Below are 13,488 nucleotides of genomic sequence, written 5' to 3'. Positions count from 1 at the left end.
TTTCCGTCCTTATTGTGGCGGAAGTCAGGCAGTGCTCATAATATGGCGGACGGATGGTAACCACAGTGGCGGTATGTTGGCGGCCGTCACTGAAGTGGTAGGAGGTATGTACCGCCGATGTTAAAATGAGGGCCTAAATGTTTTTAGTGCATAGAAATTAAAAGTGCCAATCTGGACATCTGGTCGCCGGCCATGATGGAACCCTGCACAGCTACAGTGAGCAAGAAGTCTCGGTAAAAGTTTTACCTTCTGACTCAGTCGTTTTTTTCAGGATGAGTTTCTTCACCGGGACAAAGTTGCAAGTTAGATGATTTTTCGTGATGGAAATCTTCATCCGGGCTAAACTTGAAATTGAATCCGACCTCCCTGGAGCCCTCTTAGGATACACTGCATGTGAAGCCTCAGTCAATTTTGTACTTTGAATTTTGTCACCTTTTTTGGAGCTTTTTTGCTCCGATGTCAGACGACCCTGCAAAACAAGCCAATTTCAAGTCAACGTCTTCAGATTGCCTTTCCACAAGCCACCAGTGGATTCCTGGAGGTCTGGGGCGGCAGAGTTTTTCAGCAGGACAAACCTGCAGGCTAGGCCGGGTCATGGTCGACGTAAGCTGGCTTGACTCATGAATTTGGGTAGGTCCACTTATGGAGCTTTTTTTCCACAAGATGTCCAATCTTTTCCAAACTTCTAGTCCTTCTTCCAGAACATCTTGGAAGGTCCTTTAGGAGTCCACAACTCACCTTAAGGGTCCAGAAGGTCTGAGTTGCTCCTTGAGGGTTAGGACTCCAACTCCAAGAATGCACCTGGCTCAAATCCGAAAATCACCACTTGACACTGGTCAGCTGGTCCAGATTCTTTAGGGCTTGATGCAGTGGACTCTGATTAGCTATTTTCTACATGTATCAAACAGGGAGTCCCTTCTAGAAGCAGTATACAAAAAAGGTGGAGTCCCACTTTGAAAGTTATTGAATTTATTATTATGCCGACAAAGTAGTCCCAGTTATACAATCAGTCACTGGTTAGCAAAACACGATGTGCAGTCCAAGGTCCAAACATTTTGTAGTAGCCAAGAAAAAAGGAGAATCAGCCAACACGTGTTTCACCCCCTCTGGCTATGTATTTGCCAGGGCTTTCTCAAGGCACACGCGAAAAAGCAGACATGTATTGAATATAGACTAAAATAGTCCTTTTCTCAATGCTGCAGAGTTAGGATGCCGTGCAAATACGGCCGAGATTCAGAGTGAAGCACGGGGAACAGAACATCTTGGAAGGTCCTTTAGGAGTCCACAACTCACCTTAAGGGTCCAGAAGGTCTGAGTTGCTCCTTGAGGGTTAGGACTCCAACTCCAAGAATGCACCTGGCTCAAATCCGAAAATCACCACTTGACACTGGTCAGCTGGTCCAGATTCTTTAGGGCTTGATGCAGTGGACTCTGATTAGCTATTTTCTACATGTATCAAACAGGGAGTCCCTTCTAGAAGCAGTTGAAGACAGGCAAAGTCCTTTTTGTGGTGAAGTCCAAGTGTGCAGCTGGTGCAGTCCTTCAGGGTACAGTGTCCAGGTGCAGGTCAGGGGTCCAGCAGGGCAGTCCTTCTTCTTCTTGTCTTTGTTCCTTGTAGAGATCTGAAGTGTGGGTGCAGCTCTGCCATATTTATCCTTGCTCATGGGGTGGAAAGCGGGGGGCAACTGTCCAATCACAGGCAGACCACCACCCTCTTGAATGACCATTGCCTGGGAGGTGTGGCAAAATCAAAGGAAGCAACATTCCTCAAACATCCAAAATGGCAACAATTCAATCTTAGAGGTTAGGTCTGGCTGAGTCCACCCACTGGTGTGGCTAAGTTCCCTTAACACACCCCTTTCCAACCCTCTCCTAATCTAATCAGGGAGGACACCTGGTGGTTTTGCAGTAGATGGGGGAAGTCCCCTTGCTGGCCCAAATGTCCTTCCCTCCTTTGAAGTACAGTTTGGCTGCTCTCCTCCATCCTGTTTCACCATCTTCTGAGGCTGTTCTCCTCCCACAGGCACTTCCTTTGTCCTCAGTCCAGGCCACTTCACACCTCATCAAGGTAGCCTGGCCAGGCTGCCAGAGGCCGGCCAATCAGACAAGGACACTACAGAGCTGAAGTTGGTAACTTTCAGGTAGAGTTCTAAAACTCTTTCCCTGAGTTAGGTATATTAATTCAACAATGGCAAGTTGTTGGATTTATTATAACAAGAAGTTTGATACCAAACGTGAAATATTTAGCTCCTTTGGAGACTTTATTCAATAAAAATAAAGTCTCCCCATGTTAGCCTATGAAGCCCTTTCACTACTATGAAGGAAAACAAATTTAGCTATTTATCCCTCACCCGGGCTTATAAAACATCTTTTATAAGGTCCTGACTCATAGTTACACTGCAATCAACCCTAAGGGCATCTAGGGCACACCTTAGGGGTGACCTATATGTAATAATAAGATAGTTTAAGGCTTTGGAAGTAATTTTAATTAAAAAGTTAAATTTAGAGTTAACTGTAATTTAAAAGCAGCTGGCAAGGCAGGCCTGCTTTTAAAATGACACTGGGCACCACAGCAGTACACCTATGAGGTACTATCTAAGATGGGGTACCTAAACCGACATGCCCTACCATATACTTGCATAATCATTTTAAGCAGAGCACAGGCCCTGGGATTGGCTAGCAGTGCCCAGGGTACCATCAGAGTCAGGAAAACACAATTTTAAGTAAAACATGGGGACATAAGGTTAGGGGGCTTCTGCAATCAGCCCCATTTTCCCACAGGTGTTGCCTGGAAAGCTTGCAGAAGAAGTTGCCCAGAAGTCCATGGCATCAGACGTAAGATGATAGGGTGGGAGATGAGTTCAAGGACTAGGTGTCTGTGCAGAAGTACCTGAAAGACATGGAGATTTTTGTATTCTCTTTTTTGTTGACCTTGGTTTGCTGGTAAGATTTTGAGCAGACACATATGGATGGCAAAGTAATTCTTCCTACCCAGGGCTCTGGGTGGTTTGCATTGGATTGTTAGTGGTATTGAGAAGACAACAATGAAGATGTGGCACTTTGAGTGTATTGGTTTTAGTGATATGCTGTATCATGTTGAATGTATCATTGGGATGGGAAAGTGTGTCTATTGATGTGTTTGCGTTTGTGCTATATGCAAGGTTGAATTCACCCAAGAGGGTGGTGTGATCAATTTGAAAGGATGAGGTGGTGAGAAGACCTGATAATTCATTCATGAAGTCTTTGTTCTGCCTCAGAAGCCTGTAGAAGAGTTGAAAAGTGGTGTTCTAGATTGCAAAGGGTGAAAAAACAGCATGTCAGCAGCTCTATAGGAGTTCATTGTACTTGCTTGCATAGGGTTCAGGACTAGGAGAACTTATGAATGACAATGATACCTCCTCGCGTCTTAAATGTGTGGTCCATGTTATGGATGTTGTAGCCTACAGGAAGAAGGACATCTAAGATGTTCAAAGATATAGGAGTAATCCGTGTTTCTGTGATGCAGAGGGAGTCAAGCTTTTCATGGGTGATGTTTGCAAAGTTTAGACCATGGAGTGCTGCTGACCAAGCATTAATGATAATGAGTTGGAATGTGTGTGCTGCAGTTTGAAGGTGTGTCGTAGTTAGTGGGATGTGTATGAGGGTGCATCTATGTGTTGTGCATTTGACCATCTGGATCATTTATATCTAGGTGTGATTATGGACATTCACAGTATGGGGTGTTGGGTAGGACACTTGATTTTCTCCTATCTTGTACGTTTCACTGGATCAGAGCTCCGGTCCAAGGCCCTATCTGAACCTAACAGGTCCAAACAGACAATGCCCCTGTCTATGTCACCCCTTAGCTGGGGACAGCCAGCTGATGGGATGCCCTGAAGAGTTGATTGAAGTAAGAAGAGGGCAGGAAGTGATGTAATTTCCTGTGTTTCTTGTCACCAAATGCAAAACGATCTCCCTGCTATCATTCTTGACCAAGGTCTTAAAGAAAATGATCAACAGATGTCTCACAGAATATCTCAGCAACCATCAACTACTTAACATCACTCAGTCTGGTTTCAAACCCAATCACACCACAGAAACTGCCACCACAGATGTTATCGACATGACTCTGGAGAGGGGAGACACAGAGGCCCTCATACTCCTGGACCTCGCCAGAGCATTTGACATGGTTTCCCACCTCATCCTCATCTAACACCTACAGAATATTGGAATCCAAGGACATGTACTTCAATGGAGATGATCCTGCCTGCCTGGACGGCCCAAGTCAGTGAGTCTGGCAGTAGATACCTCAGATGCCCACTACCTCATCTGTGAAGTTCTGCAAGGATCCCCCCTGAGCCTGACACTCTTCAATGCATGCATGATTCCTCTAGCCTGCACCATCTCCTCTCATGAGATCAATGTCCTCCTGTATGCTGACTACACACAACTTGTTCTCTCCCTCATGGGCAAGAAGCCCAGTACACAGAGCAAATTCAATGCCTACTTGACTGAAATTGCCCCCTGGATGAAGACCAACAGTCTAAAGCTGAACACTGGCAATGTTCATAATCTTTGGAAAGAGCACTTCACCATGGGACTCCACCTTGTGGACAACAGAGCTAAGATCCACCCCCACCCCCAAAATCAATGCCAAGACCCTTGGGATGGCAAATGCAATAACAGCAAGGTGATGGATGGAATGCATTAATTAATCTCAACCACTGGCAATCGCTCAGGCTGCATCCCAATCCATCCTTTTTTCACCATGCCACCTCAGCTTGGACCCAACCATATGCAATTCAGTCTTGACCCTGCTCTTCATGTGAAAAGTCCAACCTGAACCGCCAGGATAGGTTCCTCCCTAAAGAACCTCAACACCAAGCTCAGCATGACCACCCAAGTGAACACTGTCACCGCCTTATAATTCTAAACCTGAAGATGCTGAGGAATATTTTCAAATAACTCCCAATCAGCATTTGGAAAACCATAACGCATACCAAGGTCACAAGAAATCTGGACTAAGGGAACACCCTAAAACCTAGAATTAGCAACAAAAAAAACTGAAGGCTGCAGATCATTTAGAGCTCAACAGCCACAATCTCTCTCAGCCTCCAACACCGCACTCCAGTATCACACCAAACGTCAAGGAACTCCACTGGCTTCCCATTCACAAACAAGCACAATTCAAGCTCCTCATCCACACTTTCATAGCACAACATAACACTGGCTGAGCATACCTCAACATTGTGGCATCACATCTGCTTTGCTACGTCTCTAGGCATTACTCTGTTGCTATTCACCTTTACTCTCTCCATTGGTTGGCCATAGGGAAGCACATTCATTTTAAAATATTGTGCTTTATGCACAAGGCCTTGTTTGGTGGTGCCCCCTGCCTTAGGATTTTGGTGCATTTTTACTCTCCCAAGTATAATATTCACTCCCGAAATCAGCTTTTAGCTGCCATATTGTACTATAAATTTGCAAGGCTTGGTGGCAGGTCTTTTGCTGGTCTTGGTCTATTATATGGAACTCTCTCCCTCTAAAAATTTGGACTTGCACTTCTTTTTTAGAGTTCCGTAGATTGTTGAATCCTGGCTCTTTTAGCTTCTTGCTGTCCATTATTTTACTTGTAGCACTGGAAAATTAGATTGGGGTATTCATTAGTGCTACAAATGCACAGATTGATTGATGTTACTTTCTGTTCATATGAATGCTTGGAAAGTGCTACATGGTATATACTTCTGTGGTAAACTGTACATCCTGCCTAATTCTCCTATCTCGTTTGCCTATTTTGTGCATGTTACCTAATAAGGGCCACAGCTTTCCTGTCTGCAAAGTTTCAGCTTAAAGATCACTGCATGAGAGAAGCCCACATACAGATGGTTCCAGTCTATACTTGATCAGAGATATACTGAGATGGTCCATGTATGGAGCTCTTGGATGAGAATGGGAGGGTTTTCCCAAGTACGAGTAACAGGCTCAAGTAGGAGGAAGATTTGTAATTATCAGTGAACCCAAGGAATGGTAATGATTAAGCAGCATTCTAAGAACTTGATGTTTAGTACACAAGGACTGGCCAGTGTCGATCCAACGTGCCTAAAACCTTTGTTTTATATTCTTCAGTTGACTGAACTAAAGGCCTAGTTTTTCTGGGCCACACACACTCTGAACGTGGAGAAAGCTGAATGCTGTGCAGAGACTAGTAACTGGGAACTGCAACTTTGAACCGTGCAAAGTTCATGCTAAAACAGCTAGAATTTTCTGCAATGTACCGGCAGACAGAAGATGATGAAAACAGTTGATACAATTTTATGTAGAGCAAGCTGAATGTACTTTCCCAGGACTTGAACAATGGATGCTCTGACTGAAAAAGACATATGCAACAATTTTGATATTTGGAAAACCGGATGATGAGAACATCGTAAAGGGAACAATTCACTTGATGGGAACTGAACTGTGCATAAATTAAGAGATAGAATAAACAAAAACTATAGGGTAAAGTCATATCTGCCGATTAATGGACCAATCAGTAAATAGTAGGACGGACTGAGCAAACCTTATAAAAAGTCATGACAAGGGACTAAAAGTTGTGATCGGAGTGGGGAATTGCTGACGTCAGGAGACGCTGTCCGAAGTGCTGATATTGGGTTCACAACTCAGTGAGCCTGATCCTTAGATGACTGGTGAATGACCTGGAGACAAAGTCTGACTCGTTTCTGATCCATCTTGGATAGGTAGCTATGAAAATGTGACTGAAATGTGTTCTTGCCTTTTCCTTCTAGGTACCAACTGCACTGTTATAGGGATATTCACATAGATAGACTTTTTCCCAAATTAATGTTTTCTCTAATTAGTTTTTCGCATGAAGTCCAACATGCTAGTATTAATCTTGGTTAGGTAGGCTGTTACAGGTGACACTGAAGGTGACAATTGACTGATGAATCATATTGCTGAATTACGTTAATTGGGGTTTTTGCATTGTCGTATATGATGGCTTATGAGTTTATTGATGGTTTACTAATATAAATAATAAAGATTTGATTTGGAAATAAAGATTGAACTAACAGATGCTTTAGTATAGTAAGCTATAGGGAAATAAAATTGATAACCTTGTCTTGTGTAGTGGTTATTCCTGATTAAAATGTTATGGTTAAGTTGGTTGCATAATTGATTGCTTGGTTTAATGATATTAACTACCGCCTGATGGCTATTGCATGACTAGGATACTCCATGCGAATCAAAAGGTTCATCGGCTTATACGCGTCCCCTTGTAAGTTTACTTACTAAGGACCGGGCGCGCTTGCACATGTGACAGCTCAGTAACGTTGTCAGCAGATGTGGCAAAGGAGGTGGACAATTTGGTCCCTCAAACAGAAAGAGGTAAATGCAGATATGGTTTTTCAACAGAATCTGTCCTCTTTTTGTCCTATCACAGTTATTCTGTATTTTGGAGTCACATTGATGCAGTACTCCCCTGGGGATGGAACCTTTTTGAGTGGCAGTGAGGTTGCATGAATGATATAAAAACTTTGTGAAGAGCTTTCAGATAACATGAGAACATGTTTTTTGTTTTTGTTTCTAAAAGAGCTTTCTTTTAAGAAAGCAATTGCATCTTCTATTCTTTGGGAGCCTTGCTGCATTAGGATCTGCATCATGTGCCCTCATAGTGGTGTATTAATAGTTAAGGAATTTTTTTAGACTCTGAAAACCAAGAAATACCTGACTTTTTAGCTTTTGGGTTTTGGACACAAAGAGCTGCAGCAAGCCACAATGATTTCTACATATTAATATTAAAAGTACACAACTTCTATATCAGCTGACTGTGGGCTGCACAAAGGTCTTGTTGCATCTGTCTATTGCCTCAGGTGCTGCCCTCATACACCACTCACTAATAGCCCTACCATTTATAGTCATCTTCAGGTAAGGTCTGAGATATTTCAACGCAAAGCATAACAGTCTAGGATAAAGCAAGGACCTTAGATATTCTGTCAAGGTCAGAAAAACATGTCAAGATTCTGATTTCAGTTTTTTAAATCATGTCCACCTCACCTCCTACCTTGGGATTAACTGGCTCATGTGTTATTGCAGACACAAGAAGAAGCAAGCATGGCAAGAGAGTCAGAGGAAGGGAATCCACTTACCCGGCCATGATGGCTCCTATATCAGCAATTAACCACTCTGGGGAGTTAAAGCCCAGGATCCCGACCCCGTGGAATCTCTCCAGGCCCAGCTGTAAAACAAAACAGAGAGAGGTCCAGATTAAGCAGACACTTTCCTGCCTTGCACTAGTGTTACAACACCTTGCATGAGGCCAAGAATCGTACACTACCTCTAAATGTGTGCATGTATATCTGATGCAGCAGTGTGTCAATGGTGACACATTCAGCACACAATTGTATACTAATAAGATCAGTAACATAATTCGGGGTTTTCGACAACCAATGGCTTTTTCTACAACAGGCCTTTTTGTTGTGTGCTGTCAAATACCAATATCTCAGCCGTACTTATTACTGCATCATTCTGAGGTGTACACCTTGGAAAAGAGTATAACATAGTTACACTGCATAACTTGTCCCTTCTTTAAGTTTGGTACTCAGAATTCAGCAATTTTTTGCCACACAGACTTCTCTGGCTTCTATCAGGCCTAAATCATGAAGGGGAAACCCAGCTGGGTGTAATAATTCACATTACAATGGAATCTGAAATTGGATGCTCTTTGTTCTGATCCCTCTGAGAGACTGGGTCTCTAGTTGGCAGACGTATGCACCCTGTACAAGTAGGGACAATAATCCTAGTCATGGTAAGACAGATACCCTAAATTAACCTGTGCTCAGCCTCTGATAGCTTGGCACAGTCAGGGTTAACTTAAGAGGCAATGCGTAAAGTATTTGTGCAACATTTAAATACAGCAACACAGTGAAAAACACTCCAAAAAGACTTCCCATCAGTTCAGAGAAATAGAAAATATTTATTAGAGTAAAAAAGACCAAAACAACAAAAATCCAATCAGTAGAAGTCTAGATTTGAATGTTAAAGACTTAAATGAAAATAGTGCATAAAAGCACAAAGCGGCAACTGTGGTTATCGCACCGAACCAGGACAGAGTCAAGAGTGCAGGCCGACCGCAATAGAGCATGGGTGGGATTCAGTGACCCACTCAGCGCCACTAAACACAGTACCACAGAGGGCAGAGCCCCTTAGGCCCACATCCAAGGGTCGAGGACTGGGTTCATACCACTTGGCAGGGCAGACTTACAGATGGCAGAGTCCAGGTGCAAGATTAGGTTGGGTGGAAGTATTTTGTCTCCCTGAGACTTCAGAAAACAGGAGGCCAGTCAGCTGGCCCTTTGGAGTCCCTCAGGGTTTTGGGTTGTAGAGATGCACTCCCAGGCAAAAGGGCAGCAGGCAGGGGTCAACTCAACAAAGCAGTAGTCCAGAAAATAGCATTCGAGTAGGGTGGCAGTCCTTTCAGCAGCACAGCAGTCCTTCTTTCTGGCAGAGTATCCACAGATCCAGAAGTGTACTGAAGTAGTAGTGTCTGAGGTCCAGTATTTATATCTTGGTGTCCTGATTCTGGAAGGTAGGAGAAGCTACTAGAGGCATGCCTTTGAAGTGTACAAGTGCCTTGCCTTTCTTGTCCTGCCTTCAAGCTGGCTAGAGTGACAGTGCAGGGTCATTAAGCCCTATTCTGTGTGGACAGGACAAGCCTATTCAGGTTAAGTAAAGCTCTGCCCACCCCGCAATCAAGCCAGTTAATGGCCCATTAACCCCTATCAATTCACACCTAATGTTCCATTGTGTGTGGCTGACAGGGGGAATGCACAAGGCCCAGCTGTCATCTACCCCAGTTGTGTATTCAAAGATAGACAGAGGCTCAGATATTTAAACAAGAAAATGCTAACTTTCTAAAAGTGACATTTTCAGATTTACAATTTAAAATATGATTTCACCGTAACTTGTGATTTTAAATTGTGAGTGAAGAGATATCATACTCCAAATTTCTATCTTTTCCCAATTGGAAGTTACACTTAAAGGATGCCTCAAGGTAACCCTAATGTTAACCTATTAGAGGGAGATCAGCCTTGCCATAATGAAAAACATATTTAGCAGTTTATCACTACGAAGACATGTTAAACTTAAAAGTACTTGTCTAGTCTTTTAAATACATTGTACCCTGCCCTTGTGGCTGACTAGGGCCTACCTTAGGGATGACTTCTATGTAATGAAAGGAATGTTTGGGCCTGGCAAGTGGATGCACTTGCCAGGTCAAAGTGACAGTTTAAAACTGCACACACAGGCTCTGAATTGGCAGGTCTGAGACATTTATAAAGGACTGTGGTTATTGGCACAATCAGTGCTTCAGACCCACTAGTAGTATTTAATTTACAGGCCCTGGACACATACAGTGCAGTTTACTAGAGAATTACAAGTAAATTAAATATGACACTTTTGGATAAGCCGCTATCACCAGAGTTTAAGAGAGAGCACTTTAGCAATAAACAGCTATATGTATTGAGGGTTGTTTAAAGGTGAGTTACCCTTTTCCTTATAAGTAATACAGTTTGTGCGGGAAGGTGCCTGAGACATGCTCCACAGAGTATCTGACCTTTCTTTTGAAGTTTAAAGAGCCCACAGTATTGGCTACTGTATTTGGTGGGGGAGCTTCTATTCCTTGACACAGGATATCTCAAAGGACACCCAAACAGGACGACAGGAAGAAACACCTTTGAGTTATTGTGATTGCAAGTGGGAAAGATGGTTCACCTGAGATCGAACTTATGCCTAGAGATTAATCTTTGAGAGAAGTATTTAATAAGAACCCATTGCTTTGTTCTGGGGTCACACTGTTTGTGCTGACAACTAGTACCCTCTGGGCCAGATTCACACATTTTTTGCACTGGGTTTGCATCATAAAAGTGATGTGAACCTGCACAAAACATTTTTTGTTGGATTTACTTCCCAGTGCAAAATGTACTTATGACCGGAGCCTTCCATTCTAGGGAATTTGTTGCGAGTGAGGGATGAGTGTAGGGCCTTGCAACAGGTCGGGCCCTGCAATGGCTCATGAGAGGTTTGTAGTTGTCATTACATATGGCAATAAAATATTACTTTACATTTAAAAAAAATAATAATTAGGAATTCACTGAAAAAAACAAAGGTGAAAATGATGATATAGGGCCTCATTACAACCCTGGCGGTCAAAGACCGGCAGGGTTGTTTTGGCGATTGTACCGCCAACAGACTGGCAGTACAATCTGCCTCATTACGACTGCAGCGGTAGCGCCACGGTCGCACCGCCGGGACCGGCGGTTTCCCGCCATGGTTGTCCTGGCGGTTTTAATTAAAACGGAGATTACGACTCCCCTTCCCGCCAGCCTGTCCATGGTGGTAGAGACCGCCATGGAAAGGCTGGCAGGAAGGGGAGGCGCGGGGCCCGTGGGGGCCCCTGTACTGCCCATGCACTTGGCATGGGCAGTGAAGGGGCCCCCAGGCACAGCCCCACCCTGCTTTTCACTGTCTGCACAGCAGACAATGAAAAGCGCGACGGGTGCAGCTGCACCTGTCGCACGTCCGCAACACCGCCGGCTCCATTAGGAGCCGGCTCCAATGGTGCGGCCGACATCCCGGCCGGCCCAGCGGGGATGTCATAATGCGGCCGGCGGGATTGCGGACGCATAGGGGGCCGCTCGACGGTAAAACCTTGGCGGGCAGCCTCCGCCGCCCGCCAAGGTTGTAATGAGGTCCATAGTTAGTTATGGTAATACATTAATGTACATTAAAAAAACTCAGAAATGCACTGAAACAAAGCTTAGCATCACATTATAGTTAGGTGAAAAAGTCTATTTAAACACAACTTTAACTTTTACTTAGAGGAACAGCCTCATTCCTCAATTTGGTAATGGAACTCATAGGTAGGGGGTGCTTAATTCCTTATATAATGACATAATGACATTGGCTTCAAGATATTCAGCATACCACAAGCATCTTGATATATTTTTATATTTGTATCTGTCCAGAGGTACTAACCAAGCCAGGCCCGTTGTTCGTGTCACTTATTCCAGCTGTCTTTATAAACATCTCTTCTTATAGAGGCATGAAAAATGTCCCTGTAATCAATGTGCTCACTGTCCTTTTTTAAAGCTTAGCCATAAACATATTTATGCATACACATGTAACTACTCAAATTTATATCAGCAGAAAATAGCTTGTACATAGAAGAGCAGACAGAGGCAGCTATAATGAAACATCAATGCACATTCATATTTTGATGTGGTCATCTCTCTGTGTGACATCTCAGTGAAAGGAAACTCCATCACATCTATTGCCTAGAAAGAAACTGTGACCCACAATTGACTATTAAACTCAAAATATTCATAGACTCAATTACTTTAGACAGATTCAACCATTTGTTTTACCCGAGAACAGAAAATGAGCAAGACTTATAATATGTTCATGTGCTGTGTTGAGCAAGGGAGAGAAAGCAGCATAGGGCCATATTTACCAAAAAGGCCTGTGTCTGCTCTCTTCCACCAAGGTTGTGCACAAACATGCTGTCTAGAGCCGCACTCAGACCTTTACACCATGGTGCAAAGGTGTCTGTGTGCTGTTTAGCATAGGTTTAGTATTAGAAGGAGACACTTCCAGTACAAAAACCTATAAATAAATACTTTTTATGACTTTCCTAACATTTAGGGGCAGATTTATGGAAGGCGTGCTGGACCGGGTGCAGCGCCACTTTCCCTGCGCCCCTTAGCGCACCCCCCCTCACCGCCACCATGTGTGCACCATTCTGTAAATACGGCGCGGGGATTACGGCCTCGATGGGCCCCATTAACGTAAAAAATAATGACACTAATGTTGCGCAAGGTGGCGCTACGGGATTATAAATATACCCCATGATGTCTGATGTTTGGTGCAGCACTTATGCAATGAAAGGAGTGTTTGACGAAATAAAAATATTTCAACAGTTTTGCGTTAGCTTCAAGGTGTTAGTTTTGAGGCAAAGCATAGTCTTATAGATTTGTCTTTGCGATGGGTGGGTGCATTGTTTCATTTAGCCTATGGAACTGACAACATTTGGCAACTCCTTGTTACTCTTCTAATGCAGAGTTACGTGGAGTTACGGGCAAATTTTGCCAATCGCTAGTTGGTGGAATTTTCTCATGCAAGGCTCCATAAAGGGAAGCACAAGTGAGATATGGTGTCCCACATGGGTGTCTCCTGTCGGTCACAATCAGAGGACTGCTTCTTGAGTAGATTTGCTGCTGCTTGAGTAGAAGTTATAATCAAGCAGCAGCAAAATCAGTTTGAGTGCTTGCATGCTCTTGTGCACCACATAGTGCTGTTCATGCAGATTTTTCAGAACTGCATACAGTACTGCCACTAAATAGCAGCACAACATGCATATTTTCCACCCATTTGTGGAACTCTGCAGATTCTCCCTGAGTTTATATGCAATTCCGCATTATTCAGTGTAGTGAAACTCTGCGAGTTCCCCCCACCCCT

The 13,488-nt window shown here is 43.6% G+C and overlaps 1 protein-coding gene across 1 annotated transcript in view; it reads right to left on the bottom strand.

Annotated features, from left to right (window-relative positions):
• LOC138250906 (long-chain-fatty-acid--CoA ligase ACSBG2-like) overlaps positions 1 to 13,488 on the bottom strand; it is a 306,186-nt gene that overhangs the window by 264,715 nt on the left and 27,983 nt on the right. The window contains exon 3 of the mRNA XM_069205604.1: positions 8,124 to 8,212. Coding sequence (XP_069061705.1) covers positions 8,124 to 8,212 — 89 coding nt within the window. The remainder of the gene's footprint in view (positions 1 to 8,123; positions 8,213 to 13,488) is intronic.

Source organism: Pleurodeles waltl, chromosome 1_2 (genome assembly GCF_031143425.1).
Source record: "Pleurodeles waltl isolate 20211129_DDA chromosome 1_2, aPleWal1.hap1.20221129, whole genome shotgun sequence".
Lineage (NCBI taxonomy): Eukaryota > Metazoa > Chordata > Amphibia > Caudata > Salamandridae > Pleurodeles > Pleurodeles waltl.
Note: the sequence above shows the minus strand (reverse complement) of the source record. Positions and strands in the feature narration are given on the sequence as shown.